The 17,966-nt window shown below is 42.0% G+C and overlaps 1 protein-coding gene across 1 annotated transcript in view; it reads left to right on the top strand.

The window, feature by feature from the left end:
- The window catches only part of LOC137627657 (ATPase family gene 2 protein homolog B-like), a 449,107-nt gene that overhangs the window by 120,596 nt on the left and 310,545 nt on the right, over nucleotides 1-17,966 (top strand). The window contains exon 6 of the mRNA XM_068358828.1: nucleotides 12,514-12,702. Within this exon, the coding sequence (XP_068214929.1) occupies nucleotides 12,514-12,702 (189 nt within the window). The remainder of the gene's footprint in view (nucleotides 1-12,513; nucleotides 12,703-17,966) is intronic.

The following is a 17,966-nucleotide window of genomic DNA, read 5'->3' as shown; positions in this document are numbered from 1 at the left end:
CCAACAGCGTCGAGGAATGCCACAAGGTGACGGACAAAGTAATAAAATTTCTGGAATACTTAGGATTCCAAATAAATTTCAAAAAGTCCCGTCTTACTCCAGCAACGTGCTTCCAGTGGTTAGGTCTACAATGGAACCTGATTACACACAACCTGTCGATTCCACCAAAGAAGAGGAAAGAGATAGCAAGAAACACAAAAGGTTTTCTCAAGGACAAACTAACGTCCCGGAGAAACCAAGAAAGAATCCTAGGCTTACTCCAGTTTGCCTCAGTAACAGACACATTACTGAAAGCCAAACTGAAAGACATAAATCGAGTTTGGCGGTCCAAAGCAAACGGGAAAAATTGAGACAAAATTTCTCGGATTCCACCAGTACTAAGGAAAAGACTTCAACCATGGACGAAGGTCAAAAACCTAGCAAAATCAGTATCTTTACGATTCCCACTGCTAGCATTGGTAATCCATACAGATGCCTTCCTAAGCGGTTGGGGAGGTCCAAGGGTTGTGGTCAGTGACATTCCGTTAACTACACATCAATATCCTAGAAGCCATGACAGTGTTTTTGACTCTAAAAAGACTTTTCCCGTCAAAGAAACAGCATATCAGACTAATACTAGACAACCAAGTGATAGTCCACTGCATAAACAGGGGAGGTTCCAAATCAAGTCACATAAATCAGGTGATAATAGCTATCTTTTCAATGGCAACAAGGAACTTTTTGCACCTGTCGGCTGTTCACGTGGCGGGAGTAAGAAATGTGGTCGCGGATGCATTATCAAGGACAACTCGCTGGAGTCGGAATGGTTTTTAGACAGCGGAGGATTTACCTGTTTCCACCCATAAACACGCTAATGAAAGTCCTGGACAAGCGCAGGACTTTCAAAGGACGGATTGGCCTCGTAGCCCCCAATTGGCCCAAAAGCAACTGGTTTCCTCTCTTGGTGGAACTGGGACTCCGCCCTTGGCGGTTTTCCAAAACCAAAGTTAACACAGATAGTACAAACTCACAGTGTGTCAGCTTCCTCAAGAATTCAGAGTGCCGTAACTTTATGGACTTCTCTCATTCATTGTTATGTAATGGTATGGAATATAAGTGTTATTCGATTACCCTTTTACCCCCAGGCTCTTTGGAAATTTCCAACCCTTAACCCCCAAGGGGTTATTTTTTTCCCCAGCACATTTTGCAGTATATATTTTTTTTTAAATTGCTCTAACAGCCTTAATTTTTGTCATAGAGAGGTCAGGTTGGTCTCATTCTCTTGGAAAATGCCTGAATTTTTTCAAAAAATTATCAAAAATATGCAAAAAATAATTTTTATAGCCTTTTTTTACAAGGACGTATCGGTACGTCCATGGGGGTAAAGGGATGGCTTTTGTGAAACGTACCGGTACGTCCTTTGGGGGTAAAAGGGTTAAAGTGTCCGATAAGGTTTGTTGTAAGTCTGGTTTCCTTTTGGACATACCTCGCAGTCAATCCCTTGATAAGTACCAAAATTACAGACGCTATTGCATTTATGAATCAATGTTTCCAATCTTTTCTTGACCAGGTGGACATGAGTCTTTTTATAGTTTATATATGACATATTTGTTTTTGACGTTGTTAATAGTTTATATATGACATATCTGTTTTGACGTTGTTACTTTTTTTAGATTGATTTATTGTTAATTTATTCTCTTCATTTATTTATTTCCTTATTTCCTTTCCTCACTGGGCTATTTTTCCCTGTTGGAGCCCCTGGGCTTATAGCACTTTGCTTTTCCAACTAGGGTTGTAGCTTGGACAGTAATAATAATAATAATAATAATGAAATTTGCAGCACAAAAAGATGCTGAGATTGACCCTCTTAACACATTGTTCCTAGAGTCAGACAAAAGAGAATCTACCTTTTGGCAATATGATTCTGCCGTAAGGAAGCTAGCCAAATTTCTGAAAAACTCAGAGGTTTGGGCAATGACTACAAATCTGGCAGTTACCTTTTTCAGAACTTTGTTTGAAGGAGGCCTAGCCGCTAATACTATTACTACAGTTAAATCTGCTTTAAAGAAAATATTTCAGTTCGGGTTCAATATTAATCTTACAGATTCGTATTTTTCGTCTATTCCGAGAGCCTGTGCTAGACTAAAACCAGTAACTAGTTCTCACACAGTTTCTTGGTTTTTAAATGATGTCCGTAAACTAGCTTCTAACACTGATAATGACTCATGCACTTATATAACGCTTCTTAGGAAGACGTCATTTTTAATAAGTTTAGCCTCAGGAGCCAGAATATCTGAACTCTCAGCATTATCTAGAGAACCAAATCATGTTGACTTTCTTCTGGTGAAATATTAATCTCTCCAGATAGAAAAGGGATTTTGACGAAGGAAAAATCTATTTTTGGGGAGAGACCTGTGGCGCCCGGTGAAAAGGGTCCTTCTAATATACACTTTTCTGATAAAACCTTCCAATTATACCAGAGAAAGATAAAAGCATGGAATGCAGAGGTTACTACCCTCGCGCGAGCACCTTGTGGGTGTCGTGTATAAAGCAAAGGCGCGTGAAAACCACTATTCACAGGCTGTCTTCCATTTAGCTAATTCCTTCGTCAAAGGGATGGGCCGATACAGAGGCACCAGCTATGCTACCAGAGCCACGCCACCCACGCCCCGACGCGAGCGCCATCTGAACAACATCCTTCTGTATTGGACATGATGGCTTGGAAAGGAAAGGGTGGGATCGTGCAAAATAATAGGGAAGAGTTTCACCGGGCGCCACAGGTCTCTCCCCAGAAATAGATTTTTCCTTCGTCAAAATCCCTTTTCTGGGTCGACCTGTGGCGGCCGGTGAAAATGTACCAGAGAATGCCTTCCAAGCCAAATAATAACTAGTAATTTAATGAGGGGAGAGAAAAAACACCATGTAAGGAAAACCATATATTATATTAAGGTAAGTAAGCATAAATCATAAACTAGCCACAGGACATAGTGAGCGTAAGGCTAAACAACATGATAACAAGGAAGCCTCCGAGTATCAGAGCACAACATGCAACAAAACTGACATGGCTAAGAATACCCCAACACTAAAATTACGGTAAACATAATAATACTGTAGTTACAATCATATTAACCTAATATGTAATAAACTTAGGGCTAACGAACCACCAAGGAAGCGGCGTCGTGGTGCGAGTGGCGGGTAGGAGGGAGAAGAAAAGAGATGGATGAAAGGAAGAACAAGAGATCACTGGGGAGAGATACGGCTCCCAGCTGCAACCGTTGGGTATATAAGGGCCTGTAAGTTCGTTAGATAGTGGCGTTTGAAGACCATAGGAGATTTCCAACCCGTGTACTTTTTAAGGTCATCAAAATCCATATTTTGGAAATAATTGATGGAGGTAGCTACTGACCGGATATCATGAGCATGGGGAAATGATCCCGGATTAGCTTGTTTAATGATGTATAGGATCTGTTGCCTAATACCTTGAATGGAAATAGTACCTTCTTGTTCTCTGATAAACAAGGGGCCAGACGAGCGGGTGGCAGTTCTAGCTAAAAAGGCCCTGAGAGTAGTGACTGGACATAGAAGTATCTTGGAGAAGGGGAATAATCTTCCAAGGGGACCACCTATTTTGGGAGTCCTCATTTTTAGCTAGGAAAGCTCTGTCTGGAGAAAGAAGTACTTCCCCTGAAGGGAGGAAATCTATGTTTTCCGAGTTTCGTGAGAGAGCTGCTAGTTCTGAGATTCTAGCACCCGAGGCCAAAGCTGTTAGAAATAAAGTCTTCCTAAGAAGAGTGATATAGGAGCAGGATTCGTTGTCCGTGTCTGAGGCAAGTTTGAGGACATCATTCAGAGACCAAGAGACCTTTTGTGGGCGAACCGAAGGTCGAAGCCTAGCACATGCTTTTGGAATAGATGAGAAATAAGAATCCGCCAGGTTAATGTTAAACCCAACCAGGAAGACCTTCTTCAAAGCTGACTTAATGGTGGTTATAGTGCTAGCTGCTAGGCCTTTGTCAAATATGGACCTAAAGAAGGAGATGGCTAAATTAGGAGTCATAACAGTATGGTCTGAATTCTTTAAGAAATCTGCTAGTTTCTTAACTGCCGAATCATATTGGCGAATCGTAGAGTCCCTTTTGTCTGATTCTATAAAGAGGACATTATCCGGGTCGATGTTCGCATCCTTACGAGCCGCAAACTTCATGAAATCCACAAAGTTAGGGTTTTGGCTATCCTTGAGGAATCTGACACAGTCTGAGTTTGGATCACTTGGGTCAGTTTGGGGAATGGGATCCGGAAGGGACGGAGTTTCAACTCGAGGAGGAGAGGAAACCAACTGCTCTTTGGCCAGTGAGGTGCCACTAAAGCCACTGCCCCTTGGAAGGAGTGTAGTTTGTGTAAGACTTTCAGTAGAAGATTTACAGGAGGGAATAAGTAGATCTTCTTCCAATGTTTCCAATCCAGGATTAATGCGTCCATGGCATAAGCCTGAGGGTCCAGGTTCGGGGTCACATAACAGGGGAGTTTGTGATTGAGTTGGGTCGCGAATAGATCTACCTGGAGACCTGGAACCAGCCTGAGTATCCACCGGAAGGAATTTATGTCTAGGGACCATTCTGATTCCAGTGGTTTTGTCCTGGATAGTGAGTCCACTATCACATTCTGGACTCCTGCTAGGTGAGTTGCTGACAGGAACCAGTTTTTGTCGGCTGCCAAGGCGAAGATAGTGACCAGGATCTGATTCAGGTTGGGTGACTTGGATCCTCCTCTGTTGATGCAGTGTACTACTGCTGTGCTGTCTGAGACCACTCTGATGTGGGTCGACCTCGGAGGAGAGATTCTCTTCAGGGTCAAGAACACTGCCATGGCTTCGAGTACATTGATATGGAACTGTTTCATGGCGGGTGACCAAGAGCCCTGAAACATCTGATGTTGGGAGGAACCCCCCCATCCACTCAGAGACGCGTTGGTATGAATTGTCACTTGTGGAGAGGGGAACTGTAGAGGAACCGATTTGGAGAGGTTCCTCCGTTCGGACCATGGTCGTAGTCTCATTTTTAAGACAGAGGGGATCTTCGAGATCTTGTCTCTCAAAGGTATTGTAGCTATCTTTCTCCAAACTTGATTGATGTCTTTGAGTTTGGCTTTTAATAGGAGATCGGTTAGTGAGGCAAATTGGAGAAGGCCGAGGATTCGTTCTAGAGCTCTTCTGGACACCTGTTTGTGTTTGAGAAAGTTCCTGACCTTGGAAGCTATCTCCCTTACCTTCTTGGGAGGAAGGGAGAGCCTGTGCTTTGAAAGGTCCCACCGGATGCCTAACCATTCGAAGTGGCTTGATGGTTGTAGGCGAGACTTTCGGAGATTGACTTGGAATCCCAGTTTGGCGAGAAAGTGAATTACCTTCGACGTAGCTCTGTTGCATTCCTGGTTCGACTGGGCCCAAATGAGCCAATTGTCCAGATAGGCGATGATCTGTATCCCTTGGTTTCTGAGTTGTTCGAGCACTGTCTCTCCCAGTTTCGTGAATATCCTGGGAGCAATGCTGAGACCGAAGGGCATGACTTTGAATGCAAAGGCTTTCTTGCCGAGACGGAAGCCTAGGTAAGGAGAGAAGTTTCGAGCTACTGGGACATGATAATAGGCGTCGGTAAGATCGATAGAGGTGGTGACGGCCCCACGGGGAAGTAAGGTCCGTACCTGAGAGATAGTCAGCATACGGAACTTGTCGCAGAGGATGTAAGAGTTTAGTTTTGACAAGTCCAGAACTACTCTCAACGCCGACAAGTCTTTCTTCGGAACTGTAAACAGGCGGCCTTGGAATTTCAGGGATCGAACCCGTTTGATCGCTTTCTTCTTGAGTAACTCTGTGGTGTACTCTTCCAGGATGGGAGTGGGTCTCTGGAAGAAGGTCACTGGTGGAGGAGGAGATCCCTGTGACCATTTCCAACCCAAGCCCTTGGATATTATGCTGTGAGCCCATGGACTGAAGGTCCAATGGTCTCGAAAGTGATAAAGTCTCCCTCCTACCGGCAACACATCATTGCGAGGGAGTGAACCTAGGTCCCTTCCCTCCACGAGCACCCCTTGCTTTAGGTCCGCCTCAGTGGCGGAACTGTCCTCTACCTCTGAAGCTTCCTCTCTGGTGTCCACGAAAGGAACCGGAGGATTCGTAGGTAGGGTTGTATGCAGGAGAGGACATCCAAGTGGGGTTGGGCTGTGCACCTGGGGGAGCAGTGAGGTAGACTACTTGCTGAGGGGGAGCCGGTTGCTGAGAAGTCGAAGCAGAGGAAGACTGTGTCGACGAGTGACCCTGGACCGTCTTGTAAGGAATGAATCTCTGCTTCTTCTTGAAGAACGTCTGTTTCTGGGATTCGATCCTTCTTTTGGTCGAGAGGCCCCACCTTAATAGCAAATTTTGGTTTGCCCTCGCAACGTCCTGAAGAACCTTATCAACTTCGTTCTGAGGGAAGAGGTTCTTACCCCAGCAGGAGGACGCTATCAGCCTGTTCGGTTCATGCCTGATGGAAGCCTCAGACAGAACGAACTTCCTGCAGCTAACTTGAGCCGACCAGAAGTCGTGGAGGTCTATTTGGTAGGACAGAAGCAGGTTCTTTGTGAAAACTCTGAACAATGTTTCCGTTGGGTAAACCGATGCTAGGGACTCTATGGAGGTGATGGAGTGGAGGGACCTAGCTAGTCTATTACAGGTCTCGAACTCAGTTTTGAGAAGACTCTCTAGTAATCTGGGGAGCTTCTCAGAGAAAAGAGTAGAGGCACAGTCTGGGTCTAGCTTCCCCACTGTGAAGGTAGAAGACGCGTCGTCCCAGGTTGCAGAGGTACTCGGAATAAGCAATGAGGTGGGGTCCGTCTCCTTGAGAGCCGGCATGGAAGAGCCTTCATTGATGGCCTGTATTGTCAGCTCTGTGATTTTGTCTATGAGCGGCAAAGAGATGGACGCCGCGGTCGTAAAAATGGTGAAGGCACCTTTGTGTGGGGTGAGCTTGGAGTTATTACACCCCCACTCTGATAGAGTTCTGGCCCAGATAGCTTGGGCCTGCTCTTTCGGAAATATCACTGTTTCCTTCGGTACCTTGTCCATTCGAACCAATGCATGCTCCGTTAGGCGTGCGAAGCCATTGAATGGGAATGGGGGTAGAATTCCAGGTCCTCTAGAGGGTGGGTGCCTATGCCCTCTAGAGTTAGGGAACCATCTAAGTATGGGGCATGCAAGGCAAACCTCCAAGGATTGTTTTTATCGAAGGGAGGTAGCTTTGATGCGTCTGGGGCTGAAGGAGGCGGAATCTGAGTTCCGGAGCGGATCAGAGTAGCCACCATATCTTTAAGCTCTGTCATAGCCCCAGACTGTTGTTGAATTTGCTCCTTGACGATATCCCTGATCAGTTCGACGGGGAAGGAGGGTACCTGATAGCCACCCGTTGGTGGTGCTTTGGACTTGATAGACTTGGACTTCTTAGGAGTCACGGTTTTACAGGGAGCAATAGGAACATCAGGAGCAGTCGAGGGTCCAGGGACCGGTGACGTTGATACTGGCAAAGCTGAAGACTTATAAGTACGTAGTGGCTTCACCTTGGGTCGTACGGGGACAGAGGGATCCCGAGGAGAAGCCTTAGGCTTGTCAAAGCCGAGAAAGGAAGAGGTAGAAGAAGGAGTAGGAGAGAAAAAGGTTTCCACCAACTCGGCACCACTTACCTGCTCGTCCATGGGTTCCACGACTAGATCTAGATCTGCCACGCCCAGCGGTAAGAGGGGTTCATCCTCCGCGGAAATGGTTGCTCTGACTTCTTCAATTAAGGGGGCAGCAACTTCCGGAGTTACTGCTGCGGTTGTCGAGCCTGGGAAGAGACGGGAGGCCATGTCCCCATCGAGGAGATAGGGTGCGCCAGACGGGGCATTCCTGCCGAAGCCCGACACCCAAGGACGAAGAGCAGCCCTTGCTGACCGAAGAGACTCATCATCGGCCTGAAAGATTTGTAGTGATTAGTGATGAAGGAGAGGGATCGCCCTCCGAAATATACCATGTATATATAATTAATGGAGAAATTAATGTCTGCAAAAGATAAACAAGGAACAAAACGAAAACCCACTTACATCATCGTTCAGGAGTATTGAGGACAACTCGTAACAGAGCGTGCACAATTCCGGGAACCAAACCATGTATGGGGCTTGTCCCGGTTCCCGGATAAAGGAGATGGCGCAATGTGCATGTGAACGACAGAGGTCATGTCCAACGGGGTCGTTGAACGAGGCAGGGCATCCTTGGGCAGTACAACGGACCTTCTGTAAAAGAAAGGAGACATAAGTCTGGATGTTCCTTGAGACTCTGGTAAGGGATTAAAATCTACTAACAGAGCTTAGTTATAATGAAACATGTGTGCTTATGGGAATTCAGTGATTGAGAGCCGGAGCTCCATATTAAAATACATTAAATATAAAAGTTTCCTGCACCGGAGTGTGTCGGAGCAATGGAAATGGGACCGTATCACTATAAAAGGGATAATATTAAAATAAGAATAAAGAATCTAATGAAATCTGCCGAACCTCTGAGGGTCGGGGATCCAGTGACAGGCCCGTAAGAATAAATTATAAAACACAAGCCGTAGCTAAAGGCTAAGGCTAATATAATAGTTAAGCGTATTGGTGATCTCCGGTGAAGCCGGAGGTCGGTGAAAGGTCCTGAATAATTCAATTGTGAATAATAATTCAATTGTGAATAAAAATGAATATTGTGTGGATATGGCCGTGGCCGGAGACCGGTGTAAGGGCCACCGGAGTGTCGTATCTAAACAATATATGTAGGCCCTCCCAGAGGGTTGTATCTAAACAATATATAACAATAGTTCCAAACTCATTGAGTATCCCTCATGGCGGAGTAGAACTCAAGGCAGAGTGGATGAATGTTCAGATCCTACTCCCAACCCGTAACGGGGAGAGGACGGAACTACGAGGGGAACAGGGGGGGGTCTTAATGACATCCCAAAACAATAACTCACACAGTAACGGGACCTATTAAATAACGCCATCTATCTCAATAGTAACCACAAACTAAATAACTCGTAAGATATCATATACATGTAGAGGGAGAGGGGGGAGGGAGAACTCGTTGAACGTCCAAAACGGAAAACGGGAAATCCGCTCTCATACCCGAGGTTAAGAAAGAAAACGAGAGAAAGGGGTAACTCGTGACTGAGTACAGAAAACGGGAACTCCAATCTCTCGCTCTCGTGGTTACACTATCAGAACCTAATAAGCACACAACAATATTATAAAAGTATAACAATTAAAAATGTAACGTCAAATACAAGACTACGAACGAAGAATAACGTCTGCTAAAACCAAATTTAAAAGGATATAGTCCACTGACAAACGCCTCGCGGGGTGGGTACTAAACTATAATAAAGCCAGAACGCTATTCTTGTTCGCAGACTGGACTTGCTAGCAAAAAGTACCATGGGAAAATAATAACAATAATAATAATAATGGTTCAAAAAGGCATAAGGCCAGGGACTTAACCAAGAACCTAACTGACAGAGTACCAAACGGGCAAGACTAACATGAATTCCCAGCGAGACAAGGCAAAACAACAATGGCCGCCGACGCCGCGGAGGGCCAAGCCGGTAGAGATAAAACAGACTATACTGGGAAGAGGACAAATGCCCGGTACTACAAAAAGCTGTCAAAACAAACTATGGTACTTAACATTGGAATGGGTGAAGATGGAGCTTCGGTCATGACGAAATAAATCCACCAAAGTGAAAACACTCAAGCTAGCAAGTCCAAAGTAGAAGGATGTTGTTCAGATGGCGCTCGCGTCGGGGCGTGGGTGGCGTGGCTCTGGTAGCATAGCTGGTGCCTCTGTATTGGCCCATCCCTTTGACGAAGGAATTAGCTAAATGGAAGACAGCCTGTGAATAGTGGTTTTCACGCGCCTTTGCTTTATACACAACACCGAGAGAAAATTCTTAGCAAAGAATGAGAATCCACAGAATAGATGGTCCCCGTGGAAGATTGTCCCACTTCCACAGGATCTATCTCTGTGCCCAGTTAACACTCTGAAAGCCTATTTGAATAGAACTTCTAAAAAGTCTTCAGGCCCTTTGTTTATTAGAGAGAATGGAGGAACCATTTCCCTGAAAGGAATGAGACAACAGATTCTTTATTTTATTAAACAAGCCAACCCGGAATCAGTCCCACATGCCCATGATATCCGAGCAGTAGCAACATCAGTCAATTATTTTCATCACATGAATTTTGAAGAATTAAAAAGATATACAGGCTGGAAACCACCAGCAGTATTCAAACGGCACTATTTAAAATCTTTGGAAGCCCTAAAATTTGCAACAGTGGCAGCAGGGAACGTGGTTCCTCCGGATATAACAGAACCATTATAACAGGGTCCTATCTTCATATATATTTTTTCCTCTTAATGCCTTGTCTCCTAATAAGGAGCAGGGCGACACCTGCCTTACCTATTCCCCCTACCTTAACCTTGACCTTCATTTGGATTGCACTTTAACCCATGTTTGTAATGTCTATATATTACTAATGTCCTTTATATTATGTTTAGACATCTCTTGTTCTTTGTTTATTGGAAGTTTTTCTCTATTCTTACCAATAAGTTTTGGGGTCTCTGACCTGGTATTGTATATTAAGGTTTATTAGTAAAACACTCTTAATTAAATTATTCTATTTTTAATTCAGTTCCTTATCTTTATGTGTATTTCCAAGCTTATGGGACCAATTCTCTGTTACTATTTCACGGAGCGACACAGGTTAAGCCCAGAAAAGGGATTTTGACGAAGGAAAAAAATATTTCTGGGTGAGGGACCTGTTTCGCCCAGTGAACCCACCCCTTTTTCCTCACCCTAGGCTGGCCCAAGCTTGGGGTGCTAGTAGGAATGATGGGAGAAGCGTGGGTAGTGGTAGTGGGGGGGGCAGTAGTCGTAGTAGCGGGCAATGGTCAGATGTAGAACGGCACTTCGTAGTAACGGGAGATGTTGAGGAAGGAGAAGACTAATTGGTAAGGGACCTCTGATAGTGGTTTTAACACACCCCAGTTACTATACCGACACCTTATAAGGGTGAGCGAGCTGGGTATATTCCTGGCATTCCATGCAACTTTTTTCTCTGGTATATTTAACAGTATTTATACCTTAGAAATGGTGCTTTAAGGAGCATTTCACTGGGCGACACAGGTCCCTCGCCCAGAAATAGATTTTTCCTTCGTCAAAATCCCTTTGTTATGAAATTAATTTAAACAAATAATCATAAGATTAAAAGGAAAAAATGTTACAGTTTGTTATTTATTTACTGATATGAAAGAAAAATGCATCGCTAATGTTTTTGATAGGCGTAGTAGTATAGTGAGTTCAGACAGTACATACAATCAAGCAAGTTCATTGTGTTTTTTTTAATTTAATGTACTTGTTGATATAAAATTAATTTTAGATAAATAATTATGAAGTTAAAAGGAAAAATGTTATGATCTGTTATTTATATACTGAAAAGAAAGAAATTTTTTTTCAAATATTTAACATTTTCTTTGATATTTAATAGATAATAGCTCTAAAACAATCTTGCAAATCTGTGATTTCACAAAAGTTGATTCGGGAGTAGTTGGGGGTTAACTGTACTGTCTTATAGTAAATCATATGTAAGTTCTCTTGATTTGGTGGAGGTAGGTCAATGACTAAAATAATGTTTTTGTTTTTGTATACTTTGCTTTCATCTGTATTTCATTTCATATTTGTTTGGAAATTTGATTTATTTCAAGTGCTATGTATATATTCATGTATTGCAAATACAGTAAATACCATATTTCTGAGGGATTAGGAAAGTATCCAACCAATTACCAATTATTTGAGAAACCTAATCTAATTGTAAAGTAACTGCTGCTTGTATATATAGTTTGTGCTTCCTAACTCCCAACCCCTCTATTTTTTAACAGGTAATTGGTCTGGCAAGACAAAAGAGGGGGTAGTTAATGCTGTTAACTGTTGAAAACTCAGGGATTTGTATTTGCATGTGCTATGATGGTGCCTGACTCCTGTTTTATTTCTGTGGTGTTTTGGAACAATGATTTTAATATCTAAGATTTGAGTGACCTTAAAATTAGACTAATTATAAGTACAGTAAGATGTTTCAATAAAAATAAGTTCTTTCTTAATTGAAATAGTTTACTTGGTTCTCAGAGCCAGAATGAATGTTTAGAATATATTCATCATCTGCAGTGTTGATTTTTATAGAATGTAAAAGGGCTCACTGGTCATTTAACATATGTTAGTGCTTTATCACTATAGTAGCTGGTAAACCAAGCTATATACATGATAATAGTATTAAGGAAGTCTAATAAAAGTTATGATTATAATTTGAAAGTAAGATTTCTACAGAGAAATCATATATTGTAGTTGAAGTGGCTTTTTGTAGTATGACATAGGAATTAGTTTCCTTTAATGTTCAGATTACATTGCATCAGGAATATTTGCTTCATTTTGTAATTAATAATTTTTTTTTTAGATTCTTCTAAATGTTCCATCAGCTGAAGAAAGGGAAAGTATACTGAAAATCCAGTGCCATAACATTTTATCTTCTTCATATGTGGGGATTGATTCAGTAGCTCACGCGACTCCTGGTTTTGTTGGTGCTGATTTGAAATCTCTCTGTGAAATGACTGCTTTTAAGATGGAGGATAAATTAAAAAATGATGTAAGTACTCTATATAGTAGCTAATTTTCATTTATTTTTTTAGATTTTACCTGCATTTCAATTATTATAAACTCTCAGTTTTTTAGTATGTACTTCTCATTTTGTGGTAGGAAACTTCAATCTAAGAATAAATTGATGTATATATCAGTATTACCACTTTATAAGCCTTTCTAATGAAGGTTACTTATCAGTGAAACTGTTGTGGAAATCTATTTTATCAAAAGCACCTATTTTTTTTTCTTTGGTAGAATCAAACTAGTTTTTCATACAAACCCATCATTTGCATATTCTAACATTCACCTAACAAACAGATGAGCAGTGGCTCAATGCATGCACCACCTAGAGCCTTATGCATATACCTACTACAATTTCCATCAAATTGGAAATAATAAGCAGAAAATAATTAGACAAAAAACAAAAAGAAAGGAAGGAATGTAATTCCAGGTACTGTATAATGAAGTAAGATTTAATATAATGAGGGGATAGAGGGAAATTATATTAAAGTAACATTTAAACAACAAGATTATACATATTAGAAAAATAGTAACATTAAATTGCTAAATTACTGTAAGGAATCAAGATTGTAAAAAGAGAAGAATGAAATTTAAAAGTTGTTTATTTAGTGTAATAGATAAGGACCTCTGGTAGTGGTTCTAACACGCCCCAATTACTATACCGACACTTTTTTAGAGTGAGCGAGCTGGGTTTATTCCTGGCATTCCATGCAACTTTTTCTCTGGTATTTCTAGCAGTATTTACATCTTAGAAATGGTGCTTTAAGGAGCATTTCACGGAGTGACACATGTCCCTCGCTTAGAAATAGATTTTTCCTTCGTCAAAATCCCTTTTAACAGTTTGTTAAAGAAAAGTTATTTAAATAAGAGTGTGTACAGTACTGTGCTGTACAATTACAGTGTGTGAACTGCAAAAAACAAATGTAGTGTTAGTGGATTGCGTGAAAGCAGTAGTTTGGTGAGGGTATTGATTAGTGGTTTTACCCTCAGAAACCAATTTTTTTGGTAATTTCACAGTTTGCTGTGACCCCTTGTTACCTAAAACCTGGGAACTTTGAAATATAACTATACTGTATAATACAATTTTATACTGGCAACATTAATATTCACACACACACATCTCTCTCTCTCTCTCTCTCTCTCTCTCTCTCTCTCTCTCTCTCTCTCTCTCTCTCTCTCTCTCATATATATATTTATGTATACAATCAGATTTCACCATTTGGGTGTTTGTGCTTCTTGGATCTGATTATTTGCTTGTGATCCTCATAATATTTCATCAATAAATTAATTATTTGTGGTCCTCTCGTTCCATCAATTGATTACTTCCCATTTCTTCTGCTTAGTGCCTTTCCTTACATTCTTGTAACTCTTTGCCTACCTTGCAGGCTACAGCACGCCACTACCTTACTGTTCTGTCTTGCTGCACATACTGAACCACAAATTCCTGTATGTAAATTGTTTCATGCAAACTTACCCCTAACGGCCAGAAGAACATGATGGCGTAGGAACAAGAGGTAGAGATGATGAATAGATGTAGGGAAGGTATGTGTGTCTACTGGTGCTATGGGGAAATTTTCCATATGAATGAGTGTACTGCATGGTACATCAAGAAAAGGTAGCCAACATTCATGTTGTTGTAAGTGCAATTGCCCTGTTCAGTGCCAAGTAACTACCAATGGTGAGAGACAAGGTAATGATCAAGATGGGGACTGCCTTGTTCATGTTGTCATGGGTATAGCAGGGGACTTTAACCTTATCTGGGAGAAAATAGTCTTACAGAATTTTTAAGTCTACTCCAGGTATGGCTGAAGATCCCCGAATGAGCACCAGTGAAACTTATTAGCAATGCCATCGACACCTTTCAAGTCAGCAAGGGATTGTTTGATAATTTCAACCTCTTTTTTTTTTTTTTTTTTTTTTTTTACTAAAATACATAAAAATGATTATTGAGACAGCATCAGTGGACAACAAGACACCAAAGCTTTCCCTTCTGAGTTAAGGAGAATATTGCCAAGAAGTGGTACAAACCAGATACAGTGATGCCTCACAACACTAAATTAATTGGTTCTGTAAGGGCTTTTGTGAAGTGAATTTTTCGTGTAGCGAGTCGCCTTTTACATGTAAATAGCCTAATTCGCTATAGCCCCTAGAAAAACACCACATTAAAAGATTATAAAAATGATATTCGGCCCTAAATGTACTAAATATATGACAAGTACTGTATTGTGATAATTTAATAATAAAATGAAATTAATATGTTGAAAAAGAAGAGTTTAATTTGAGCAAACAGTAAATATAAAGTACGTGACAATAATGTGGAACCTTACCATTGGAGTGAGGCGATGTCTGAGAGCGAAGTGCGGGGCGGTAGAGGAGGATGAAAATGGCGGAAAACGTTTATGTACAAGCGGCAGAAAACGTAAACACTTAACTTTACAAAACAGATTTATAAATGACAGAAAACATTAACACTTAATTTTAGGAAACGCATCTACAAATGGCAGGAAATATTAACACTTAACTTTACGATAAACTTAAAATGAAATTAATTTTTTTTCATTTTTCTATTTTTTTTTTACATTACATTTTCTATTTTCTAAATTTAATTACACTAAGCATTTTCTTCATCACTACTACTACCACTTTTCTTTCACTTTTTAGCTGGCGCTTGGTCTGCTTCTACCAAAGGCCCATTAGTAAAGTATGCGTCCAAAGAAGCTTGTTTCTGCCTGCTTCTTAATATGTTCCTGAAATAACTCGGGCAAACTTCATTACAGTACTCAAGCGCACGCCCTGTGAGAATTTTTTCTGGGTGTCTCTTATCTACGAGAGTCACCATTTTAAAGTAGCCATCTAGACCCTCTTTAATTTCTGCAGTTGTCAGTGGCTCATCCTCCTTATCCCCGCTGTACCCTTCCTGAACGGCGTTCATTCGCATGGCTTCCAACTCCTTTAGGTCATCCGTCGTAAGTTCATCTTGGTGCTCCTGGATAAGCTCATCAATGTCGGCCTCATCAACTTCCAGACCCATGGACTTCCCGAGTGTAACGATCTCGGCAACTTCAGATTGAGTATCAGGTTCAGGATCGTCAACATTTTCGGAATCGTCTTCAGTTTGGTCTGCGTGGAAGCTCTCGAAATCTCCTGCGGAGACGGCATCAGGCCACAGCTTCCTCCAAGCAGAGTTCAATGTGTGCCTCGAAATCTCTGGCAAAGCTTGATCAATCATTTTGAGGCATATGACAATATCAAAATGCTCCTTCCAAAATTGATGAAGGGTGAGGTTTGTGCTCTCAATGATTTTGAAACATCTCTTGAAGAGATATTTCGTGTAGAGTTTCTTGAAGTTTGAAATCATTTGCTGGTTTATGGGCTGGAGGAGAGGGCTGGTGTTCGGTGAAAGATAGAGAATCTTGCCGAAGGAATATTGTGGTGCAATATCTACATGGAGGGAAGGAGGGTGAGCAGGGGCATTGTCCAGCACCAGCAGGCATATTATAGGGAGGCGCTTCTCTTCCAAATACTTTTTCACAGTCGGGCCCAAACAAATATTTATCCACTTGATAAACAATTGTCTTGTTACCCAGGCTTTTCCATTAGCCCTCCACAACACGTTTAGATGTTCGTTAACGACTTTGTGGGTCTTGAAGGCTCGAGGAGTATCGGAGTGATACACCAGTAGGGGTTTCACCTTGCAATCCCCACTGGCATTTGCACAGAGTGCAAGGGTAAGCCTATCCTTTATAGGCTTATGCCCAGATAGCCTCTTTTCTTCTGCTGTGATGTACGTTCGACGAGGCATTTTTTTCCAAAAAAGCCCAGTCTCGTTGCAATTGAAAACTTGCTGGGGACTGTAGCCTTCCCGGACGGTCAACTCGTCGAGCGTCTTAACAAAGGCTTCAGCTGCTTTCGTGTCCGAGCTTGCAGCCTCCCTATGACGCACCACAGAATGAATGCCTGAGTGTCTCTTAGATTTTTCAAACCCCCCACGAGAAGCTTTGAACTCTGGGGGTTTCTGCTTCGATGTTCCTTCTCCTGCATCTGCATCGGCCTTAGTACGCACGAGATCACCGAAAATGGCGCTGGCCTTCGGGTAGATTATCGCTTCAGTGATAGTGTCTCCAACCATTTCTTTGTCCTTTATCCAGACAAGCAGCAGTCTCTCCATCTCATCATGGAGGTAGCTCCTCTTGCTGGAGAAAACAGCCACGCCCTTAGAAGGTGTTGCTGCTTTGATAGCTTCCTCCCTCTTAATGAGAGAATGCCTTGATGAAGTCATTGAGCTTCAGCACGGCATTTCACTCCCGTGCTGAAACTTGGTGACGGGCAAGAGGGCTCTCGAACTTGGGGAAATTACTCCCCCAGTTTGAATCTAAATTTCTCTCTTTCACCTTTTTCTTTTTCTCAATATTACTTCGACCTTATCCTAATTTCATAAACTTTCTTTCGTCTTGCTTTCCAAACTCAATGAGAAAAATTTCCCTCATTATATATGTGTATATATTATGTACATATATATTTATTATTATTTTTTTTTTCTTTCCTATGGCTTGGATGTTTCTCATCCATTGTAGCCCCGGCGTGGATGTTCATACATCCTATATTGCTGCCTGCTTTGATGAGTGGGAGGAGGTGTCACGGTTGGGAGGTGTTTGCATTCAAAGCTATATGTGAGAGTATTGGATGATTTCAGCCATCCCGAAGATGGTTTGGACCTTTTTGGCGGAACTATTCTCAAGTGTTGGGTCTTCGGAATCCAGGGGGATCCAATGCTTGGGGTAGGACTCTCGGCTTTTGGCCGGAAGCCCGTCATTACAGATATGGGGAGGATGATTCCATAATTTCTTGGTCTCAGTCCTAACAGGCGGGTTCAGCTTACACCTGTGCCTCTATATCTGTTTTGATGCTATCCTTCGGGTAGGGTATGGAGTGGACCATCTGGGAAGTATACTCTCAATGTGCCGATAGTGGAAAGTGCAAATTTCCTTTCTGGCGTGTGATGGCCTAACATTCTCGAGCAGGTACATCTAAGTAACCCTTTTCTCTCTCTCTCTCGTCTAATGGATTCTTTAAGCAATGAACCCCCATCCCCTGGATACGCTGACTCTCCCCCGGCACTGTTGACGACCTCTGCTAATTCAATTAAGGAAAATTCTGTTGACGACTTAGGAACAAAAAAGGACCCCTCTACTAATGTTTCAAAACCAATTAAGTCGGGTAACAAAGGGAAACTAAGAATCCTTCATGTTA

The sequence above is a fragment of the Palaemon carinicauda genome, chromosome 2 (genome assembly GCF_036898095.1).
Source record: "Palaemon carinicauda isolate YSFRI2023 chromosome 2, ASM3689809v2, whole genome shotgun sequence".
NCBI classification, from domain to species: domain Eukaryota; kingdom Metazoa; phylum Arthropoda; class Malacostraca; order Decapoda; family Palaemonidae; genus Palaemon; species Palaemon carinicauda.
The sequence above is the reverse complement of the archived record's forward strand: the minus strand, read 5'-3'. Positions and strand labels throughout refer to the sequence as shown.